The 19,890-nt window shown below is 41.7% G+C and overlaps 1 protein-coding gene across 3 annotated transcripts in view; it reads left to right on the forward strand.

Moving 5' to 3' along the window:
- The window catches only part of ddr1 (discoidin domain receptor tyrosine kinase 1), a 51,578-nt gene that overhangs the window by 172 nt on the left and 31,516 nt on the right, over window positions 1-19,890 (forward strand). For all 3 annotated transcript variants that reach the window (XM_080897300.1, XM_080897301.1, XM_080897302.1), the window contains exon 2: window positions 18,437-18,594. In XM_080897300.1, coding sequence (XP_080753426.1) covers window positions 18,437-18,594 — 158 coding nt within the window. The remainder of the gene's footprint in view (window positions 1-18,436; window positions 18,595-19,890) is intronic.

Below are 19,890 nucleotides of genomic sequence, written 5' to 3' on the forward strand. Positions count from 1 at the left end.
GTGACAAAGCAGCATTAATTGCATAATATGATTTGTGGAGAAGTATGCACGCAGCAAAATAATTTGTCTAACATTGTTCGAAGGAATGGCTCTTATTTGATTTGTGTCTAAGACTCGGCAACAAAAGTCTTGGAAAGGTTTTTTATGTGCAAGACAAGAAAAAAAAAAGAAGAGTGGTTTTGCAGTGGTGTTGTTTTGTGATTGAAAACACGCTGCTGCGTGCCAGTGCAGGCTTTTCTGCAAACATAGAAGCACGGTGTAGTTTCTGCCATGGGAACACTGGTATGTATGGTCTGGTTGATCATTGACTCCAGTCTGTTATCCTCTATCTGGGTCATTGTTTTGGGTTAAAAGACTTCAGCAGGTGGATACAAATTTGAACCTTAAAGGAGTCGCAGCTTGAACAGTGATTGAACTGCACGTTTGGCACAGTTGCCTGGTCTGTCTCTCGCTAAAGGGGCTACTTAACAACATGAAAGGGCACAATGGCAATGAAGAACTGTCTTTTATGTGACACCTCTCACAGAGATCATGCATTAAACAGAAAGTCTGTCTTTGGTCATAATTGGCTCAGACAGACTGAACAGGAAGGCAAGTGGAAGAATTCATTTAAGTCCAAAGACACGACATGGTTACTTGCCTTCCCTCTCGACAATCCCCCTGTAATGGGAAATGAAACCGATTGAACGCGGGACTCCAGCGTCCAGCCTGTTTTCCCAAACCAATTTCCCTTCAAGTCTAGACAGCTGGACTTTTCAATTGCATCTGTGTATGTGTGGTCACATGCAGAGCGAGCTCAACCAGACTGTCGGACAAACAAATTAATCGTGTAATGGGCGGTGACACTTCAAAGCGGGATCTGGGCTGTTCGTGGGCTTTAGTTGTCAGCGAGTTTTCAAATCTATTTGGTTTCCTCTTCGCGAATCTCCATCCCTGAAGTCCTACCTTTTCTCAGACTGCCCTCCCCCTCCCAGATTCCCTCCCCACCATCCTTCGTTTGGCATCGAGCACACTTTTGATCCTCTAATTCAGGGCTGCCCAATCCCGGTCCTCGAGAGCTACCGTCCTGCAGCTTTTAGATGCATCCTTGTTCCCACACACCTGAATCAAATGAATGGCTTGTTATCAGGCCTTTGCCAAACATGATGGCATGCTGAAGAGGTAATCAAACCATTTGATTCAGCTGTGTTGGAGTAGGGATGCATCTAAAAGCTGCAGGACGGTAGCTCTCGAGGACCGGGATTGGGCAGCCCTGCTCTAATTGATCATTCTGGCAATCTGTCTCTTTCCCTACATGTAACATGGAACACAGATTTTTCTTCTTCATCTTCTGTATCTCCCCATTCCCTTTGAAGCAGCACTAGACATTTTATTTATCTTCCTCCTCTGCTCATACATCTTACCCTCAGCCTCTCTCTTCTCCTATCATCCCTGTGAGTCTCCTTATTTATCTGTTTGCTCTTTCAGTGAAGGGTGCCCTTGTTAGATAGCGGTGTTGCTTCTTGGATGCAAGTACCCTTGGGTTAAGTTTTCTTCAAAGATTCTCACAGGGTATCTTATCAAAGTATCTAAGACATTTACTTGGTCCCTGATATAAGCTCGGAAAACTGCAGAAATGCCTCTGCATGACTTCCAAAATTACAGGTGGCCTATTTTTGAAGGTGATAATGTACGAGTGTGTGACAGCCTGTGGTAAAGTACAAAAATCCAGAAGCTTGAAGGTACTGCCATATCTCCCTAATATATAATTTCTCAACTCTAGTACATGTTTTATGACTTTATGAAATAATAAAAAACTCTTATTAAAAGAGAGCTTCATTTATTAGCCATTGCACTCCTATAACATTGTGAAATTTTGATGTGCAATTTAAGCAGCAGGGAATCTTTTTATACCCAAATGTGTGCTGTTTTTAGTTGAATGGACTAAAGGAAAAAAATAACCTTGAGCTAAATATTTTGGAGGATGCCTTCTCAGTGTTTATGCAATGAGTGGAAGCAAGGGACACTGCAGTCACACTGTAAAGTATACCCTACTTTTCCCTTCTTTTTGAATTTAGTGGGGACTGTATTTCTGTAATTAACACGATTTATTATTTTTTTTTAAAAACTTAAGTTATTGAGGCCATAGCTGCATTAGGAGGGTGTTTACTGAGGTCACAGATCCTGGGAGCCGAGGATGGTTTTTCCATTTACTTTTATTCAGCTCAACGTCGCTTTGCAACCAGGGGAGTCGCCCCCTGCTGGGCATCAGAAAGAACACAGATTTAAGGCCCTTTCAACCTTGCTTCAGTTTCAGGTGTATCGTCAGTCACAGCCTGGTATCGCCACTATTTACAATGTAATTAAACCCTCGAGAGTCTAGCTGGTGATCTGAATAAGTTTTGCCACCAGCAGCTGTTGTCACCTCATGAAGAAATGTCTCATTTTTCCTAAATCCACACCTCTGTCTATCAGTTTCCTTCACCTCGTCCAATTCGGGGTCACACTGAGACCGAGAACCATTCACACTCACAGTCACACCCAATTTAGGATCACCAGTTAACCTAACGTGCACTGTGGGAGACCGTGCACAGGCTTCGGGACAAACACCGAAGGACCCAGGCTGGTGGATTTGAATCCAGGACCTTCTTACTGTGAGGAGGACAGCACGGTGCTGTCCTCCTCACAGTGTCTTGTGGTCATTAAGAATTTATAAACTGATGATGATTAATCATGAGTACACACTGCTTTCCCTGCATAAGCTGCCTCTATAATTTCAAAGTATATGTACTGGCAATACTGGCCCTTGGTATCAGATGACACAGCACTACATTTTATACAACTTTTCTTTTGTGTAAACCTTATACTCTCCAAAAATACTCTCTCTTGTAAATGAGATTTTTAATCTCAATGACATTTTTACCTGGATAAATAAAGGAAGAAAATTGTGTTAAACATCAAAGGTTACTTTCTTTTTCAATATGTCTTCTTTGCGTATGATGAATTTGAGTTGCAATGACATCCACGCTGAGTGGGTTGGACGTGTCTGCCGTTTCCGCCGAGGGGTTTGTAGGGTGGCATTAGCATCAGGAAACTGTTGTGTGATGTGTAATTTAGTTCTTTTGAGACTGTTTTTCACTGCTGAGAGGGAGGAGGAGGACTGAGAGTTTGATAGAGGTATCAACCTGTGCCTGAGGCTTTTAACAGAGGTGTGTGTGTGTGTGTGTGTGTGTGTGTGTGTGTGTGTGTGTGTGTGTGTGTGTGTGTGTGTGTGTGTGTGTGTGTGGTTTCAGCAAAAGCCCAGGCTTTATATTAATAACCAGGCCACCATATTTTCAGATCCTAATGTGCTTTTGTGTGCATATTTTTTATTTTGTGCTGCAACATCTGAAGACCTCTACGTTGTCCTCAGCTCTTATTCACTGGAATTGAAGACTGCCGCATTGCTCGGTTAGGCCAGTTAATTTCCTCACATTGACTCAAAATGTTGAGTCTAGCTGAGCTCATTCCCGTTCGCCCTGATCTTTTTTTTTTTTTTTTTCTTCCTGTCATTTTCTCTCTGCTACTCTTGAGTTCACCTCTCTCTCACTCCTTTCATCCCTTCTCTTGTTTCCTCTCTCTCCTTTTCAATGGCTTCTCAGCGGATGAATAATTCTCAACCTCCTGCGGCAAAGAGTTGCTTTTGTCCCACACTTGCTCTGCCAGTCTCTTCGTTCGATTACTGGTGGGAATTTTCCTTCATGGCGTTCTTCTGTCTGTCTGTCTGTCTGTCTGCTTCAGTCTGCGGCTGTTTTTCTCACTGTCCCGTCACATGCCTCTCCTTTCACCCTGTCCTCCCCTCTGCTTCTCACTTGTTCTCTGACAGGTGGTAGTGAGACTGTGCAAATTGAATTCAGAGAATTGGGCTGTGGCTCTCCATCACACTACAGCCCTAAAGGACCTTTGGTGTCAAACTAGAACCAGAGGTTCACATGCACTCAGCTGTGAGGTCATCGTATTAACATGCTAATGGTCCCTCATGCCTGCTGGATACTCCTCACGAGTCTTACAGCCATGCTTCAGCTAAGGTCAAACTCAGAACTAATCTTCCCTCGGAGTAGCAGTGATGGTTAATCTTCAGGCAGCACATGAGCTTGCTTCGCTTTCAAGTGAGACGCACTAGAAAGTGAAGTGGATCTCATCTCATTCCAGATGGATTAAACAGAGCAGAAAAGGAGCTGAGGACAGTCTAACTACATGTGCCGACAAGTACGAGGCTTCGAGCCCCGAGAAGCATAATAGTATTCCAGTTTCTGTCGGTCACAACCACTTTCCCAGAAGAAATGCAGACAAAACTGAACACATGTTTTTCCTTTGTAAACTGAGAAAGAAGACTTCGCTCTGAGTCTCACGATAATAAACAGCCGACTCCGTGTAGATCATGTTGACTGCCAGAGGTGTTAACAAAACCTTCATTTTCTTTTTGTGTGCGACTTTGTTATGCTCTGTTCTTTGTCTTATTTCAGCTTTGAGAACATCTTCTTCTGATTTGGTTTGACTCTCTCTTGTTGTGTCGAGCTTACCGAACAGGCAGTTTACCTCCTTCTGTCCTGTGTGTTGTTGCTGTATCTGATCAGGCTCATTTCCTTTTGATTGCCTTTGCAGATACCATAATGTTGGAGCGCAATTATAGGAACTTTAATAAAAATAACAAGAACGGTCCAAGGTAAATATTATGGGTTTATTGTAGGACTGTAGTCATGAAGACAAGTCTTGGGACTACCTGCTCTGCATGTTGTTTCAATTACTGATTTCTGTGACGACTGACAAAAGACAAACCTGCAAAGTTCCCTTTTTTCAATATTTCACAAGCTTTCATTTGGATTAAAGTCTAGACAAGTACAAGGAAAAATGCAAATAATGTAAAGGCAAGCATTGCCCTCAAAGCATTGAAACTTCAGAAGGGGCTCAGAATAAAGGGAACTTGGAAAAAGAGCGTTATCTGTTCATTAATGTGTGTTAACTGGAGTCTTTTCTCAAGTAAGCAGGACTGACAAGGAAACAGTGTTGGAAAAAGTACTGGATTTTTGTGTTTGACAGTGTTTTTGATGTATGTGTGTTTAAGATTTGTTATCTCTGTTTGTACTAGGGGTGCTTTTTTGCCTTTATCTGACAGTTCAGCAGGAAAGAGCAGCGGAAGACGCCCAGCAAAGAGCTACAGTTTCTTGTAGTAGGTTGACAAACAAACATAAGGTTAGGGTCTAGCTCTACCAGAAGCCATTAACATGGAACATGGAAAAACAGCCAGAAGACTCGACTTTTTTTTTTTTTTTTTTTTTTTTTCAATTTAAAATAAAATACATTTCTGTGTAAAAGTCTTGCTACCCCTCATTGCTTTATATTTTGTTTCCAAGGAGCCAGATTTTCTTGTAAAGTTTAAAGCGGTCTTGAGCAATACTTCTCCAGGATTTCTGAAAGTCGTTCAAAGATTTTCTTTGACATATTCAGCCTTTCTGCAGTCTTTGTACCTGACTGTTTTCAGAGGAATATTTTTAGTTAAGCCACTTAATGCTGACCTATGAGTCATTCCTTCATAAACACACCGAACTAAAGGGATGAACCACTGTTGTGTCTACGCATAACAGACGACTTGGCAAAGAATTTTAAATTGTGTCTTTAGGCACTTTTTTTCTAGCAGCTTGTTGGAAAATTTTTTATAATTTTTTTTCTCCATTTCTTTAGTTGAATCCACAAAAAATATAAAAAAAGATAACACAGTTTGACATAAAATAGTATTTTTGCACCAAAAAGGTGATTCGCAGAGAACTATTGGCCGAGAACTTGGAAACTGGACAAGTGGAGGACAAAAGAGGACATGGAAGGTCTAAAAATATTATCTACAGCAGATTAACAGTATTTGAAAGTCATGTCCTTAAGACATAAGGCAAAATCCAGCAAAGACATGGGACCTGAGAGATTCATCTGGCCCTCCAGCTGGTTCATCTGCTGTTCACTGAAGCCTCATCAGATATGGAATCAATAGAAGGATGGCTGTCAAGAAGTTACTCTTAACTAAGAGAAACGCGGAGAAAAAGCTGAGGTATGTAGGAGAGAGGTACAACAGCGAGTGCCTACAGCCTGTAAAAGACAATCGAGGCTCTGTCGTGGTTTTGGGCTGCATTTCAGCCGGTGGTTCTGGTGACTGATGAGCTATGTTGGAGATCTAGGAATGCAAAAAGCTACGATCAGAGTTTGAGCCACAATTCAGTACCATCTAGAAAGCATCTCATTGGCAACAGCTTTATTTTTCACTATGAAAATTATCCCAAACACCCTGTCAATGCAGTGAAAGCTTATATGAAGAAGTGGCCTCCCCAGAGTTTCAACCTCATCATTATCAAAGCATTTTGACAGAGAACAGAACAAACGACAGCCAACATCCAAAGAAGAGCTTTGAATGTCCTTCAAGAAGCCTGGAGAACTATTCCTGAAAACTACTTAAAGTTTGCCTTTTATTATGTATTTAAGTTTGTGTTTGCACGTTTCGATAAATCGTCGCGCCTATTAACCGTTTTCCTAGTAACATGTAAAGAAATGAGGAGTCTCAAGACTTTTGCACAGTACAAGCTTATTTACATATGCATCTTTTGGCTGGAATATGTGTCACGTGTCAACAAACCAAGAGTCCGAAGAAAATGTGTTCCTGGTTTTAAACTTGAGATATTTTCTCAAATAAACTCAGGAGACAAAGCCAGGACAGTAAAGCTGGGACATTGACTGAAGCGGTCACTCAGATGCAGCACACAGCAGGAAACGGTCCACTTCGATGCATTCTTAACACTGAAAATACTCCCTTTGGTGTGGGTGAGGGAACTCTTAGGTAGAGGTAGTAGGCAGGACGGATGATGCCCGCTAGCTTGCTTTAAATTCACCACACATTTTCCTGCTCTGTTCTCACAATCGGACATCACACTGACTTCGTACTTGGCAGCTGGCAGATTAAACCTACGTAAAAGTTTGATTTGAGACATTTGAGTTCTCATATTCAGCTGTTTTCAGGAAGGTTTAGAGCTGCAGTGCATGCGTTAAAAACGGTTTTGTTGTGACATTTTGTCCCCTGCACTTACAGCAAGGTTTGTGTGGCTGCTATTGACGAAGGCAATCTGCGGTAATCAGTCAGCATTTGTCTCTGTCCACCATGAGGATGAGCAATGCTGCAGCTGCTATGGACTGATGAGCCAAGTGGACCTGAAAAGGGAGCCGGTGGAGGTTTCATTCTGTTGCTATGACTGATGTCAGCTTTGTGTAGTCGCATGCTAATGAACCCAACCTTATTATGTTTTTGTTTTTTTTTTGTTTTTTTGCTTTTTGCTCTATCCTTGAGCCTCGACTCCTGTGCCTCCCGTTTCTGTCTCAGTAAGGAGATTTTTTTTAAATTGGGCTTTTTTTTTTTTTTTTTTTTTTTTTTTTTTTTTTTAGGGGGTGGAAGCTGAGCTGTCGTAATGAGTCATCTGGTGTTATGCACAATTCAAATGTTTCTGGAAGCAGGTTTCATCTTTAACAATTCCCTATCTTCATGACTCACCACCTTCCTCAGCAATTGTTCACATGGTTTATGGTCTCCGTTTCTTACTGATGCAGATTTAATTTGTTTTTCTGACTCCACTGTCTTGCCGTTTCCATTTCCAAGTGAGTTATCCGCACTTTCCTTCTGCTTCTTCCTGTACACTCAGCAAAATCAGATTCCACAGACATGACTGGCACTTCCTTGTAAGGGTGAATTTTGTGACACACAGATTTTCAACTGGATGCCTAGTGCATGGCCCAAATCCATGATGAAGAGCAGGGCATAATACCACTCTTCACCTGAAGCTCCCAGTCATATATTTGATGGCAAATGTCACAGTTGTGCTGTGTTTTCTCAGTTTAAATATCAAATTAGTTTGCAGCCTCAGTAAGGGTGTGAAGCTGTGTGGTTTCACCCACTCGAGCAAATATTGTGCTGAGTAAAGTTGTAATATTTAACACAGTAAGCTGTAGGTAATGTTTTCAGTAAAACAGATCCCCATGGACATATTGCTATAGCCAAGCATCTCAAGCCAAGCATCTCAAGCCTGCCCTTGGAGTGAATCCTCAGTGAAAATAAGAAAACAGTGGCCCCGCAGGGATCAGCACTTTACTCACACCAGTCCTGAGTCACACAAAAGCAAGGCTGTATTCAAGGAAGCCATCAGATGACCTTGTTTGTGTCACTGGCACAGTCTCCACAGTATCACCCTTTAAAGTGTTGTGAAGACTGAAGATAAATTCATGCTTCATTCTCTCCGGGACTCCGAGCGTAGCAGTGCGTACACCCAGCTTCCTCTCTCACACACACGCGCGCGCACACGAACAGAAACCCAAAACAAAGAGCTCACTACTCCGTGTCTCCCCAGTGGCCATTAGTCATGTCTAACTGGCAGAGTGTTACTTTATCTGGCCGAGACTGGAGACTTCACATGTCGAGATCTGTGTATAGAACAAGAACGACATTGAATAAGCGACATTCGAAGCCTTTTTGATGTTGCAAATTATATGCATTGCACTACATTATTGCTAAACTTTCCCCAAAAACCTCACACTTTTAGACATTTTATCAAAGCTTGTCAAAATAAGAGTTAGTAGCCATGCTGGTGATGCAGCTCCTGGTTTATTACCTCTGTTCTGTCTCCTGTACACTCAGCAAAATCAGATGGATAAATTATTGTTATATTTTAAACAGACTTTAGCGGTGCCCAGAGATGATGATGATGATGATGATGAAGAACTTTTGTATTTTCTCTTTTCACCATTATGAGGTTGATTTTGACCAAAATGTTTCACCAACTGAGTGACGTTCATATTCTTACAAAGCCAAGTTCTTGGTGATTTAGACGAACGAAATAAACTGTCCGATGTGCAACGCTGGGGTCAGAACTGCCTTAATTCTCTGTGATACAGATTCAACAATGTACTTCCTCTGAGATTTTTGTCTATATTGAAATGATAGCCTCACACTGTTGCTCCTGATTTACTGGCTGCACGTCCATGATGTGAACCTCCCATTCCAACACATCCCAAAGGTGCTCTACAGGATTGAGATCAGGTGACTGTGAAGGCCATTTTACAGACAAACCAGTTTGAGACGATTGCTGCTTGGGATATGGTGTCTTATCTTCCTGGAAGCAGCCATCAGAGGGGGGAGACATTGTCTTTTCATGGTCAGAAACAATACTCAAGTAGATCGTGGTGTTTAAATGATGCTCAATTGTTACTAAAGTGTTAAACGGCTCGAAATGTGCCCAAAAAAATATCTCCCAGCAGCCTAAACTGTTGAGACAAGATAGGATGATCCCATGTTTTCATCTTGTTTACACCAAATTCTGAATTTTTGCATCAGAAATCAAGAATCTTCAGACCAGGCTTTTTCCAGTCTTATATAGTCAAGCTTTATTTTGGATTGTAACATCTGTTTCTGTGGCACGGAGTGTGGTCTTCTGCTGCCAGAGCCCCTAAGCTTCAAAGTTGGTCATGTTGTGAATTCAGAGATGCTTTTCTGCCTACCTGGGTTGTAACAAGTGGTTACTGCCGCCTTGGTGTGAACTCAATTCAGTTTAACCATTCTCCTCTGACATCAACAAGTCATTTTCACTCAGAGAACCACCGCTTACTAAACGTTTTCTATCTTTCAGACTGTTCTCTGTAAACCCTAGAGATTGTTATGTAGGAAAATCAGAGTAGATCAACAGTTTCTGAAATACTCAGACAGCCCATCTTGCATCAGCAACCATGCCACATTCAAATCACCTTTCCGATGCTCAGTTTGAACATCAGCAGGTCATCTTGACCATTCCTGCATGTCTAAATGCCCTAGGTTGCTGCCATGTGAGTGGTTGCCCTAACAACTTATCTGAGTGTGTAACGAATACCACTGCTGCAAAGCGCACTACCGTTGTGATCATTTTATTGATGTTAATTAAATGTGAAATGTAAAGAAACATAAAATAATAATAACTCTCACATCAACGTTAAATTAATTGAAAATGTTGTAATTATCAATTGTTAATCAGTCACGGATCATAAATGAATCAAGGAATATCTACACAGGCGTTCAGTGCACCTTTTTTGGAAACATCACTCCGGTGTTACCTAAAGCAAGTCTGTGTTTTTAAAATTCTCAGAGCTTATTCTAATTTAGCTATTTGAGTGTCCAGAGCCTTCAAAGATTCGATCATAGTCTCAAAATGGCAAAAAATAAATATTTCTTATGAATTTCATCAGCGTGTTATTGCTCAAAGACATAAAGTGTGCTGCATATTTTATTCAGCAGTGAATTATTCTCTCTATAGAACAGCACAGTCTGGCTTTAATTATAACTAAGCAAGACAAAAAAAATACACCAGCGACTGAAGTCTGAGAAACATACGCCTCGCAGGTTCCAAACTGGCATTTTAAATGGTATCTGCAAGGTGACTCCAGGATGCTTGCCTTCTGTGAAAGATTCACAAAGAAGGGGAAAAGCCTCATATCTGAGGTGAACAAAAGGTGAAAATTAGTCTGAGGAGGGAAAACAGCCAGTGGAAGACATGTGCGTTTTTTTTCTCTTCAAAATCTTTTCTGGAAGCGCAGCATCTTGGAGTCGCCTCTCCACTGTTGACGTTAAAACTGCTGTTTTGGTGTAACCTTTCATAAAAACGCCAATTAAGGACCTGTGAGGTGTCTTTTTCTCTAATGCACTTGTCCTTTTGCTCAGAATTGCACTGTGGCCTCCTACTTCTTTCTATTCTGGTTAGGGCCAGTTTGTGCTCATCTATGGACTGAGTGGTACACACCATCATATAAAATCGTAATTTTGTCTTTTATTTGTGACAATTTCCTCAATAAAGAAGTATCCTTTCTTTTAGAGCAAAAATACTCTGACAAATTTGAGAAGAAAGCTCCTTTTTTCAGGTCAATTTGAAACTATAATCGAACCCATAAAGGCTAATGATCCAGACACTCAGGTAGCCAAATGTATTCCTTGTGTAATCAGCAGAACAGTTTTCAGCTGTGCATACACACTCGTGAAACGATGACTCGGCCTTTTAACATCCGAAAGCTGCAGTAGGTACTTAAATTTGTTTCAGTGGAACACGGGGCTTTACACCTACGAATATACTCCAATAAAAATAATGAATGACTCATAATTAATGGCGCCATCAATCACTGATTGTAATTTGGAAAATTTATCATCAGTTAAAATAGAAAAGGGGGGAAGTGTGCTTCAAAAATAAAGACATTTCTAAGCGACCCCAAACATTTTGAGCAGCAGTGTTTTGGCAAGTGTAAATGATCATATTCATCAAGTTGATAAGTTGATGCATTCTGCTCCAGAAACTTGAAAGATAAGCAAATAGTAAGCAAACATGGCCAGTATGAAAGGCATGAAATGAAATTTGCTAAGGTTGCTGTTCGGCAGAACCCTTGACAGGAAAAATGGATGACGTATCAACTGTGATTGATTACCTCTCTTAGGTTTCAAGCCTGTGCAGCTTTATTTTTTCTACTATACTGACACAAACTGATACTAATGGCTGCAACCAAAAAAGAGCCTACAAGTCAAGATACACTTTAATAATAGTCAGCGGCCGGTGATGTGAACCATGCAGAGTTTGCAATTCAAGTATTAAAACATGCAAAATAATGTGCAGAAAAAAAAACAAAGCAAACTTTTACATCATTTCTGATTTTTTATTTATTTATTTTTTTTTGGGGGGGGGGGGGCTTTATTGGACAACTGGAAAGAATAATGAAGGCTAAAATTTGGGCCCAAGGCGAGGAGTTCCGGAGAAAAGACGCTAACCAGAGCCAAGGAAGTCTCGCCAGCTTTCGCTGGAGCAATCTAATTATAGAGACTGGCACGCTAGCTTTAATGATGCAATGGCTGCTCACTTTAAAAAAAGTTCTCCCGTGTGTTCGTCCCTGCTCTCGTCTGTTTCAGACATGGTTTTTTTTGGGATTTTTTGCTGTGCGGGACAGAAACAGCAGCTGCTCATAAGTATTCACAGTCCTGCTCGTGGATTAGCAGAGACAAAATGTGAGCGTAGATTGGACTGCACACTGCGCTGCCTCCTCCAGAACACAGCGGGCCCTTCTCATTCTCTCTGAGTGCTAACCACAGCTGTTCAACACCACTTGACTTTTCCTAACAACAATGTTCTCAGATGGCTGTGGCCACTTTTGTTCCTTCTCGCTGGAACAGTTGCTCTTCTGGTTTTCTTTAATGTCTTTGTCTCTTGGTGGTGTGTTGGATGAGAGCTCGTTGCCTTGCTGACCAAAACGGTGATGAGACTCTGTTCAGGTTGATGTTTGTTGATATCACCGTGGTTGTTATAGTGATTGCCTTGGATTTGTGGCCCCACTCATCAGTTTGAACTCTTGAGTGTTTTTTGCACGCTGAGCCTAGTCCAGTAAGCCCCATATTTCTGCATTGTGTCATCAGTCGTATGTGCATTCAGATGAAGAGGGAGAAAAGATGGCACTCTTTTTTTTTTTTTTCTCCTCTCTCTCTCTTTCACTTTCTCTCCTCTACGTGAACACGTGCACCGTGTATCGGTTGCGTTGTGACTGCCATTCAGGACAGCTGCACCGGCTCGGTCCCCACACACCCATGCGTACGCGCACTACGAGGCCATAAGTCACCATTTCTGCACCACCTCCCAACTACTCACATTCATGTAACCGTGTCATCGCTGCTCTTGCCCCTCCACCCCGTTGTGCTTGAGCAGACTCTACTATTCCCTCTGTTTCCATACATTCCCTCTGCCTGCCTCTCTCCCTCCCCTCCCTCTGATCCTCTGTCACTACAGCTGTGTGTCAGCTGTTGGCCTGTCCCAGTCTACTCAGAGATGAAGCTGAAATGTAAAGGGTCTGCAGGGAAGACAGCCTGGCCCCTCTGTTTCACCCAGCTGTCACTCCCACTTCAGACTTCCACTTATCATTAAGGCTTCTTTCTTCCTTCTTGCTTCCCCATCGGAAGTTTTTTTTTTTTTTTTTTTTTTTTTTTTTTTAAATTTCTGTAAGAGTCACATGCTTGATTGGTTTCTTTGGGCTTCTAGTTTTTCCTGCCTTTAGTGTTCCTCTGTCTACGTCTTGGTGTTTATTGTTGGTCATTCTTTGTGTTGCTTTGAGGGTTCGTTTTTTCTGGTCTTCAACATGGATCCAAATTTCACGAGGATCGCTCCTACTCCTACAGTGTTGGTCGGGATTTAATCAAACACGCACACACTGATCACCTGATGGGGCTTCACAGAAACGTTGCAGAAGGTCAATATCGGATTTGTTATTTTATGTGCACTTTTCCATTTTCACAGCATAACCTTCATGCACACCACCCACAATTTCACCAAATTCTCACTTTTCATTTACTGAACAATATTCAGTTCAAACCACTTAGTGAAGCCTTTAACATCAGATTCTCTGTGTTGATCCATTTGGCACCTTCAGATCACTTTACCACGGGTGGTGCGTAGCATTTATATCCTGCTCAGTGTCGTTATCTTATTGGTCATTAAGAGTGAGGGAGTGGCCCTATTGGTCGACTCCCACGTTAGGAAGGTTTAAGCCTTTGTATCACCATTAGACATCAGATCAGACATGATCATGCTTTATTTTTACCATGTTTACTAATGAGCATGTAGTCATAATGCTCATGAAGTCAAACACTTTTGTTTGGTGGTGAACAAGATGAACAAGACTCCAGAATGACCGTATATGTATGTGTATATACTAGGGGTGCAACGATACTCGTATCGATATTGAACCATTCGATACAGTGTTTTCTGTTCGGTACGCATATGTATCGAACAATACAAAATTTGTAATTTATTTTTATCAACTTTCCTTCTGACGATGCTGTCTGTGTTGAGCGCTCAGTGAATCTGCGTTCGACTACTCCGCCTAGGCTGCACTGTCGAGCGCAGATCCACTGAGCGTTCAACACAGACAGCATCGTCAGAAGGAAGAGCGCAGGGCAAGCTAGCAAGACAGAAGTTAAGCTCTCCTTGCAACATGGCAAATTGAACCTCCCCCACCCTCATTCAGATCTGGCATTTGGAATTATTTTGGTTTTCATGTGACATATGACCCTGAAGGTAAGCGCGTCATGGACTAAAGTAAAACAGTATGTTGGATGTGCCACGTAATGCTCAATTACATGGGTGGGAACTAGTGTGTTAGCTCGTTAACGTGTTGGCCGTCTAGCCCCACGCAGGGGTAGCTCATTAACGGAGATTTGCCGTGTTACGAATATGACTGCACATTTACACCGACATCATCCTAGTGCAAAGACAAGTGGAAGCAGACAAAAACAACAAGCATGCATGCTACAAACTTTACCCGAGTCATTTAGACAGCCGTTAGCACATGATTCTCCTTATGGGGACCTGATATGTTTAATATTGTGGCGAGCTCAGACAAGGAGGAGACGGAGGTGTCGTTTGGTCTTGCTTCCCGTGAGCTAGCCAGGGAGCACAGCCGTTTATTGACATCTACAGAAGAACACTGCCGCTAGCTAACTGCTCAGCGCGGCAACCCCACAGCAGCAGCAGCAACAACAACAACACACAGGGCGCCCTCTGACCCCGGAAGGACACACCGTCGCAGCGAGAGGGCGTCACCCGTCACTATGGCAACATAAACAAAACATAACTGTACAAACAGAACCCCGAACAGCCCTGACCCGCTACAATATGCTGCTGAGAATATAGCCCAGAAGAAGCGTATAGTATAGCTTTTATTTTGGAAAGAGCCATTTCTCTGTAATAAACTCTCTTTTCCAAAGATGAGTGATTCCTCAATCAGATACAGGGCTTGCAAAATCGCTAGCCCGATTTTGCAATCGCTAGCCCGATTTTGCAACCCCAGTCGGGCTACCAAACTCTATCTCTGCCCTGCCCGTCGGGCTATTGTAGGAAGGAAAAATATATGTCAATGCTTTTGCATTCTTTCGGAAATGTAGCTGGGTAATTATGTCATTGGCATCGGTGAGCCACTGTCAATATGTGACATATTGAAATCGCGTTTGAATTTGCGCTTGTTTTTTTGCTTTCACTTTGCAATCGCACGAACTGTGTATAGAGAGCGACAGCACTGATTGGTGAGTGATGATAATTTGCGCACCAATTCCTCTCACATCGTCTTATCAATCGTTAGCTTACTATGCAAACATGACAAGTGAAATCTCCCGCAGCAAGCTTAAACATATGAGAGGTTGATCGCGCAGAGAATCGCTGACCGGTGTGTGTGTGTGTGTGTGTGTGTGTGTGTGTGTGTGTGTGTGTGTGTGTGTGTGTGTGTGTAAAAACAGCAGGATATATATTTTAGTTCTGCTGAGCCAAATAAGACAGGTCAGGGTGAAGAAGTGACAGCCAAAGAAAAGCTTACCACAAAACGGAAAAGTTATGACAAATCAGACTATAAGGCAAAAAGAAAGTGCAGCTTTATGGTTTCATGGACAAAAGAATTTCTGTGGCTGCAATATGACGAGCTAAATAACCAGGGCTGCACATAAGTGGTCCGCAGGTGCGCATTCGCTGTCAAAAAAAAAAAAACTCGCACAAGATATGAAGTTGCAACGCGTGTTTGCATACATAAGATTTTCTGGAGGAGGACAGACATTTGTTTAAAACTCTTAAAGATGTCGAAGAAGCTCCTTTAAGCAATTACTTTGGTGTTCCTCCACCTCCAAAGAAATGTCAGAAGGAGTCCGAACCACAAAAGAAGCGCGTATTCTCGGAAAAGTGGTTGCAGGAGGTGAGCTGGCTTCAAACAAATGATGAACGCACAGAGATGTGGTGCGGAATGTGCCGTGAAAATCCCACTTTAGCGGACAAAAACAGTGCTTTTTATATGGACGCAAACGCGCGTTGCAACTTCTTATCTGGTGCGTGTCTTTTATTTTGACAGCGAATGCGCACTTGCGGACCACTTATGTGCACCCGTGTAAATAACATAATGTTCTGCCGGGTGTGTTGTTGGTTTTCTCTCGATTTCTGGGTCGACAAGCGCCTTTGTTACTGGGACCAGTCATTTTAAGAAAGGCCCCCATTAGAACCCATGAGAAATGCAAGAAATGCATTATTGCTCAGTCTGCAATATCTTTCCCAGAACAAACACCAATTGCAAATAACATACTAAAAATAAACCTGAAAAATCTGTTTAGAACAGCGTACTAGGTTGCAAAGAGTGAACTACCACTGGCAAAATTTAGTAGTCTTTGCAAACTTCAAAAAGCAAATGGCCTAGATCTTGGTCCCACTTGCCTCTTACCTGTGACTTCAGCGGAAATTTCAAATTCAGGATCTGACACAGACTGATTCATGTCCTACACAGTTCTTACAAGTTCATAGAAATTTCTGTTCAATTAGAACCAAGTATTTGAGTTGATGATTGTAATTTTTATACAATGTTGTAATTTGTTTTTCAACAATTTTTTGATTAATGTTTTGTTTCCTTTACAATATTATACTTTAATGTATAATATTGTAAAGGAAACAAAACATCAATCAAAAAATTGCTCTCTTTTTTATTCGGGCTACTTATATTTATTTTGGGCTACCAAAAACTGAAGAGTCCCTGCCCGAAGGGCTACCAGGGATTTTGAAATTTTGAGAGCCCTGAGATATATTTATTTTTTAAATTACTTTTTGTTTCAGCAACATTAAATTTAAAAACTGTACTTTTGAGTTAAAATATATATTTATAATTTTAATAAATGACAAATTAAAAAGGCATGAACAATTTTTTTTGTATCGAAAAAATATCGAACCGTGACACCAAAGTATCGAACCGAACCGTGAATTTTGTGTATTGTTGCACCCCTAGTATATACATATATAACTGTTGCCTTAAGGCACATTATTTTGTAAGGCAGAGCCTACAATGTTACATTAAAAAGACTCCAACAATCACACTATCCCCTTTGAGCCAGCAAAAGTGGGAAGGAAAAACTGCCTTTTAACAGGTTGTTCTTTTCCTCCTTGGTGGTCAGCAGCCCTGCTCTTGTTAGTATTTGTTTCACTGAGATGTGTTCCCACCTGTATATTGGCCCTCTGTGCATATACAGTGTTACTGTCTTTCATCTGTCTGCTTACCTCTCACTCCTCGTGCTTCCTGTGCTCCTTTTGTGGTTTCCTGTTTTGTTTAACGTCTGGAATTCTGGGACTCTACAATCAGCCATTTACAAAAAAAAGCTCATGTTCTGTTTGTTTTGCCGTCTCCTGTGTCTTGTATTTCCGTCCAAAATCTACACTTGCACGATATGCTCTGGTACCAGTTTATTAGTCACTAGCTAAAACTGTATAAATATAGCCCAACTGTTAACACAGGAGACCTGCAGTAAATCCTGCCTTGATGACGGGTATAATGTACTGCTTTTGCTGAAACTAGGGAGGTATTTATTGAACTTTATTGCCGTTTTGGAAGCTCCATACATGACAGTGCAGTTCAGCACCACGGACTAAAGACTCCAGAATGACCATAAAGTAAAATCCACACCTGTAAAACAGTTTAGACAAAAAATAAACATGCTAACTTTCACAAGGGAACGATTCATTACAGCTTTGGAGTTTTTTTGCTTTTTAAATTTTGAGGTGTACCTAATAAACTGGCCACTGAGTGCAGCTGTTTTAATGTTTAATGATCTTTAGAGCCTTTCTCTCTCTCGGTAGAATAAAACAACGTCTGTAATAAGCAAGTAATTTACTCAGTACTAACCTATCACAGGCTGCGTTTGTGTCCTCATTAACTCCAAACACTGACATCTGTCCTGTTCCCTTTCTTGTTGGCTCTCATTTCTTCAGCCTTAAAGTTTCATCTGTTTGTTATTTATTACAAACAAGCGTCTGTAACTGGCTGCTCCAAATGTGCTCCATCTCGTAAAGTAGGTTTGAAACCAGTAATTTGGAGATATGAATGGCATTTCAAATACAGAAGGAATGAAATTCTCTTGGAGTAGATGGTTGACGGCTAATTATACCATCCTTGGATACCAGGCTGTTTCGTTTGTAGCCTTCATACAGGCAGCTTAGTATTATTGTATCGTGGCATTCTGGTGCCAGAGAGAAAAACAAATTAGCCTGTGAAAGTGGCCTTTGTTATACGGCTTTGTGCTTGCTCCTCTGGGGCTTTTGGCTCATTTCTGCATTTGGCATTGAAATTGTTGAGAAACAAATGATTGTGAGACACGCGACGTGCTTTGGAATAAGAGGATTTGACCGAGGGTTGAGTTATCGGTGGCGATGGCGGGTCTGTGAGCTTTACAGTCTGGGGGTAGGGCTGTATGTGTGCATGTGAATGTATATATATGTATATGAAGTGAAATGATTTGTGGTCTGATGGTGCTGCCTGGTGTTTTTAATGGGCTTTTTAAAAAAAGTTTTTATAGGAGATGTGGTTCTAAATGCCTTTTTCTCTGCGACAGGTATGCCTTTGGTCGTCAGTCTGACTCCCGACAGGTAACCAGGTGTGTTGCTGCTCTCATGGCTTTGACAACCCTGCGAGTGTTCCCTGTCGCTGTGGTCACCATCCTGGCAGTGCTGGCGTCGTGTGCAGAGGAGCATGAGTGGCACTTTGATCCAGGTGGGATGTCATCTATACATGTGTAGAGCAGAAAACATCGTGTCCTCAGTTTGAATTTGTTTTTGTTTGTGTCCTACTTTGTCCCCCAAACTCAGACATGATTGCATTTTCAAACCTGTTACCCTCTTCCTCTCCTTGGGCACAGCAAACGCCTTCCCCGCTGCTCTGAAATTCTCCTCACATTCTCAGATCAGTCAGCCTCATTCTCCATCCACTATCAACAGGCTATCCTGTGTCCTCTCCCTGTCTGCCAGCCAGTTGTTTGAAACAGGAGAATAAGATAGCTAGGCAACCCCCCCCCCCCCCACCCCCCACCGCAACCGGCAGCTTGTCAAGACCGCTAATGCACAAGCAGATCGTGAAAGTGTCAATCAAAATGTCGTAGAAGGGAATGCATGAGGAGTTAGTGAATGTGTGCCAGCCAGGTGTAACCAGAGGAGAGTGTCTGCAGGGCGGCCAAACTTTGGACCGGAGCAGCTGGTCTGTGAATAGGAGAAAATCTGTAACTGTCATTACTGTCTTAATTATACATTTAGTATTTGTTTAATTCATTAATTATTCTTGAAATGATCTCCCGGCTGCCAGCATGTGACATTTAAGCAATATTTAAGCTGATATAAAACAAAAAAACCCAGCAAACATTTGAGTAGATTTATGAGTTTTTGCATGAAGTTGCCTAAAGTGTACCCAAAGTACAACTGAAACAAGTAGTCGGAATTATTAAACATGATATTTGCATGGGCGTATCTTGATTAGCATTGCTCTGGATAGCAAAACATACTCTAGCTGTGCTGTTCTGTCCTGGACAGTCTTTTGGTGCCAGAAGATTTAAATCTGTGGTGGACCTGATTGGATGCAGGTAAACAGTCCACATAGTTTTTAGTTTTTTTTGTTAAGTATCTGTGTTCATAAGAAATCACCGGTGCAAGGGAAAGGAAATCTTGGCCCAGATATCTGCTGGCTTCACTGAAAGTAAAAATCAGGTGAGATGACTAGCCAATGACTTCCCAGATTTTGTTTGTCCAATGCTTTAATTGCATGATTACCAGACACCTGAAAAACTGAGAATATCTCCAACATCCTGAAAAATTAAGAAATTGTAACAAACAACTTCAACTAAAACAGAGAAGGGTAAAGAGAGTAAAGTTTGTGGCAATTGCTTCGTTAAGTTTTTTGGTGCAGGCTTTGAAATAAAGTGCACATCTTACCAGTGGAGTACCAGAGACCCAAAATAGAATTGAACAGGTAATGGCTAACAGTAACACAGCCAGTGTGAGTCCTTGAAAGGCCTGATGG

Source organism: Rhamphochromis sp. 'chilingali' (genome assembly GCF_963969265.1).
Source record: "Rhamphochromis sp. 'chilingali' genome assembly, chromosome: 11".
NCBI classification, from domain to species: domain Eukaryota; kingdom Metazoa; phylum Chordata; class Actinopteri; order Cichliformes; family Cichlidae; genus Rhamphochromis; species Rhamphochromis sp. 'chilingali'.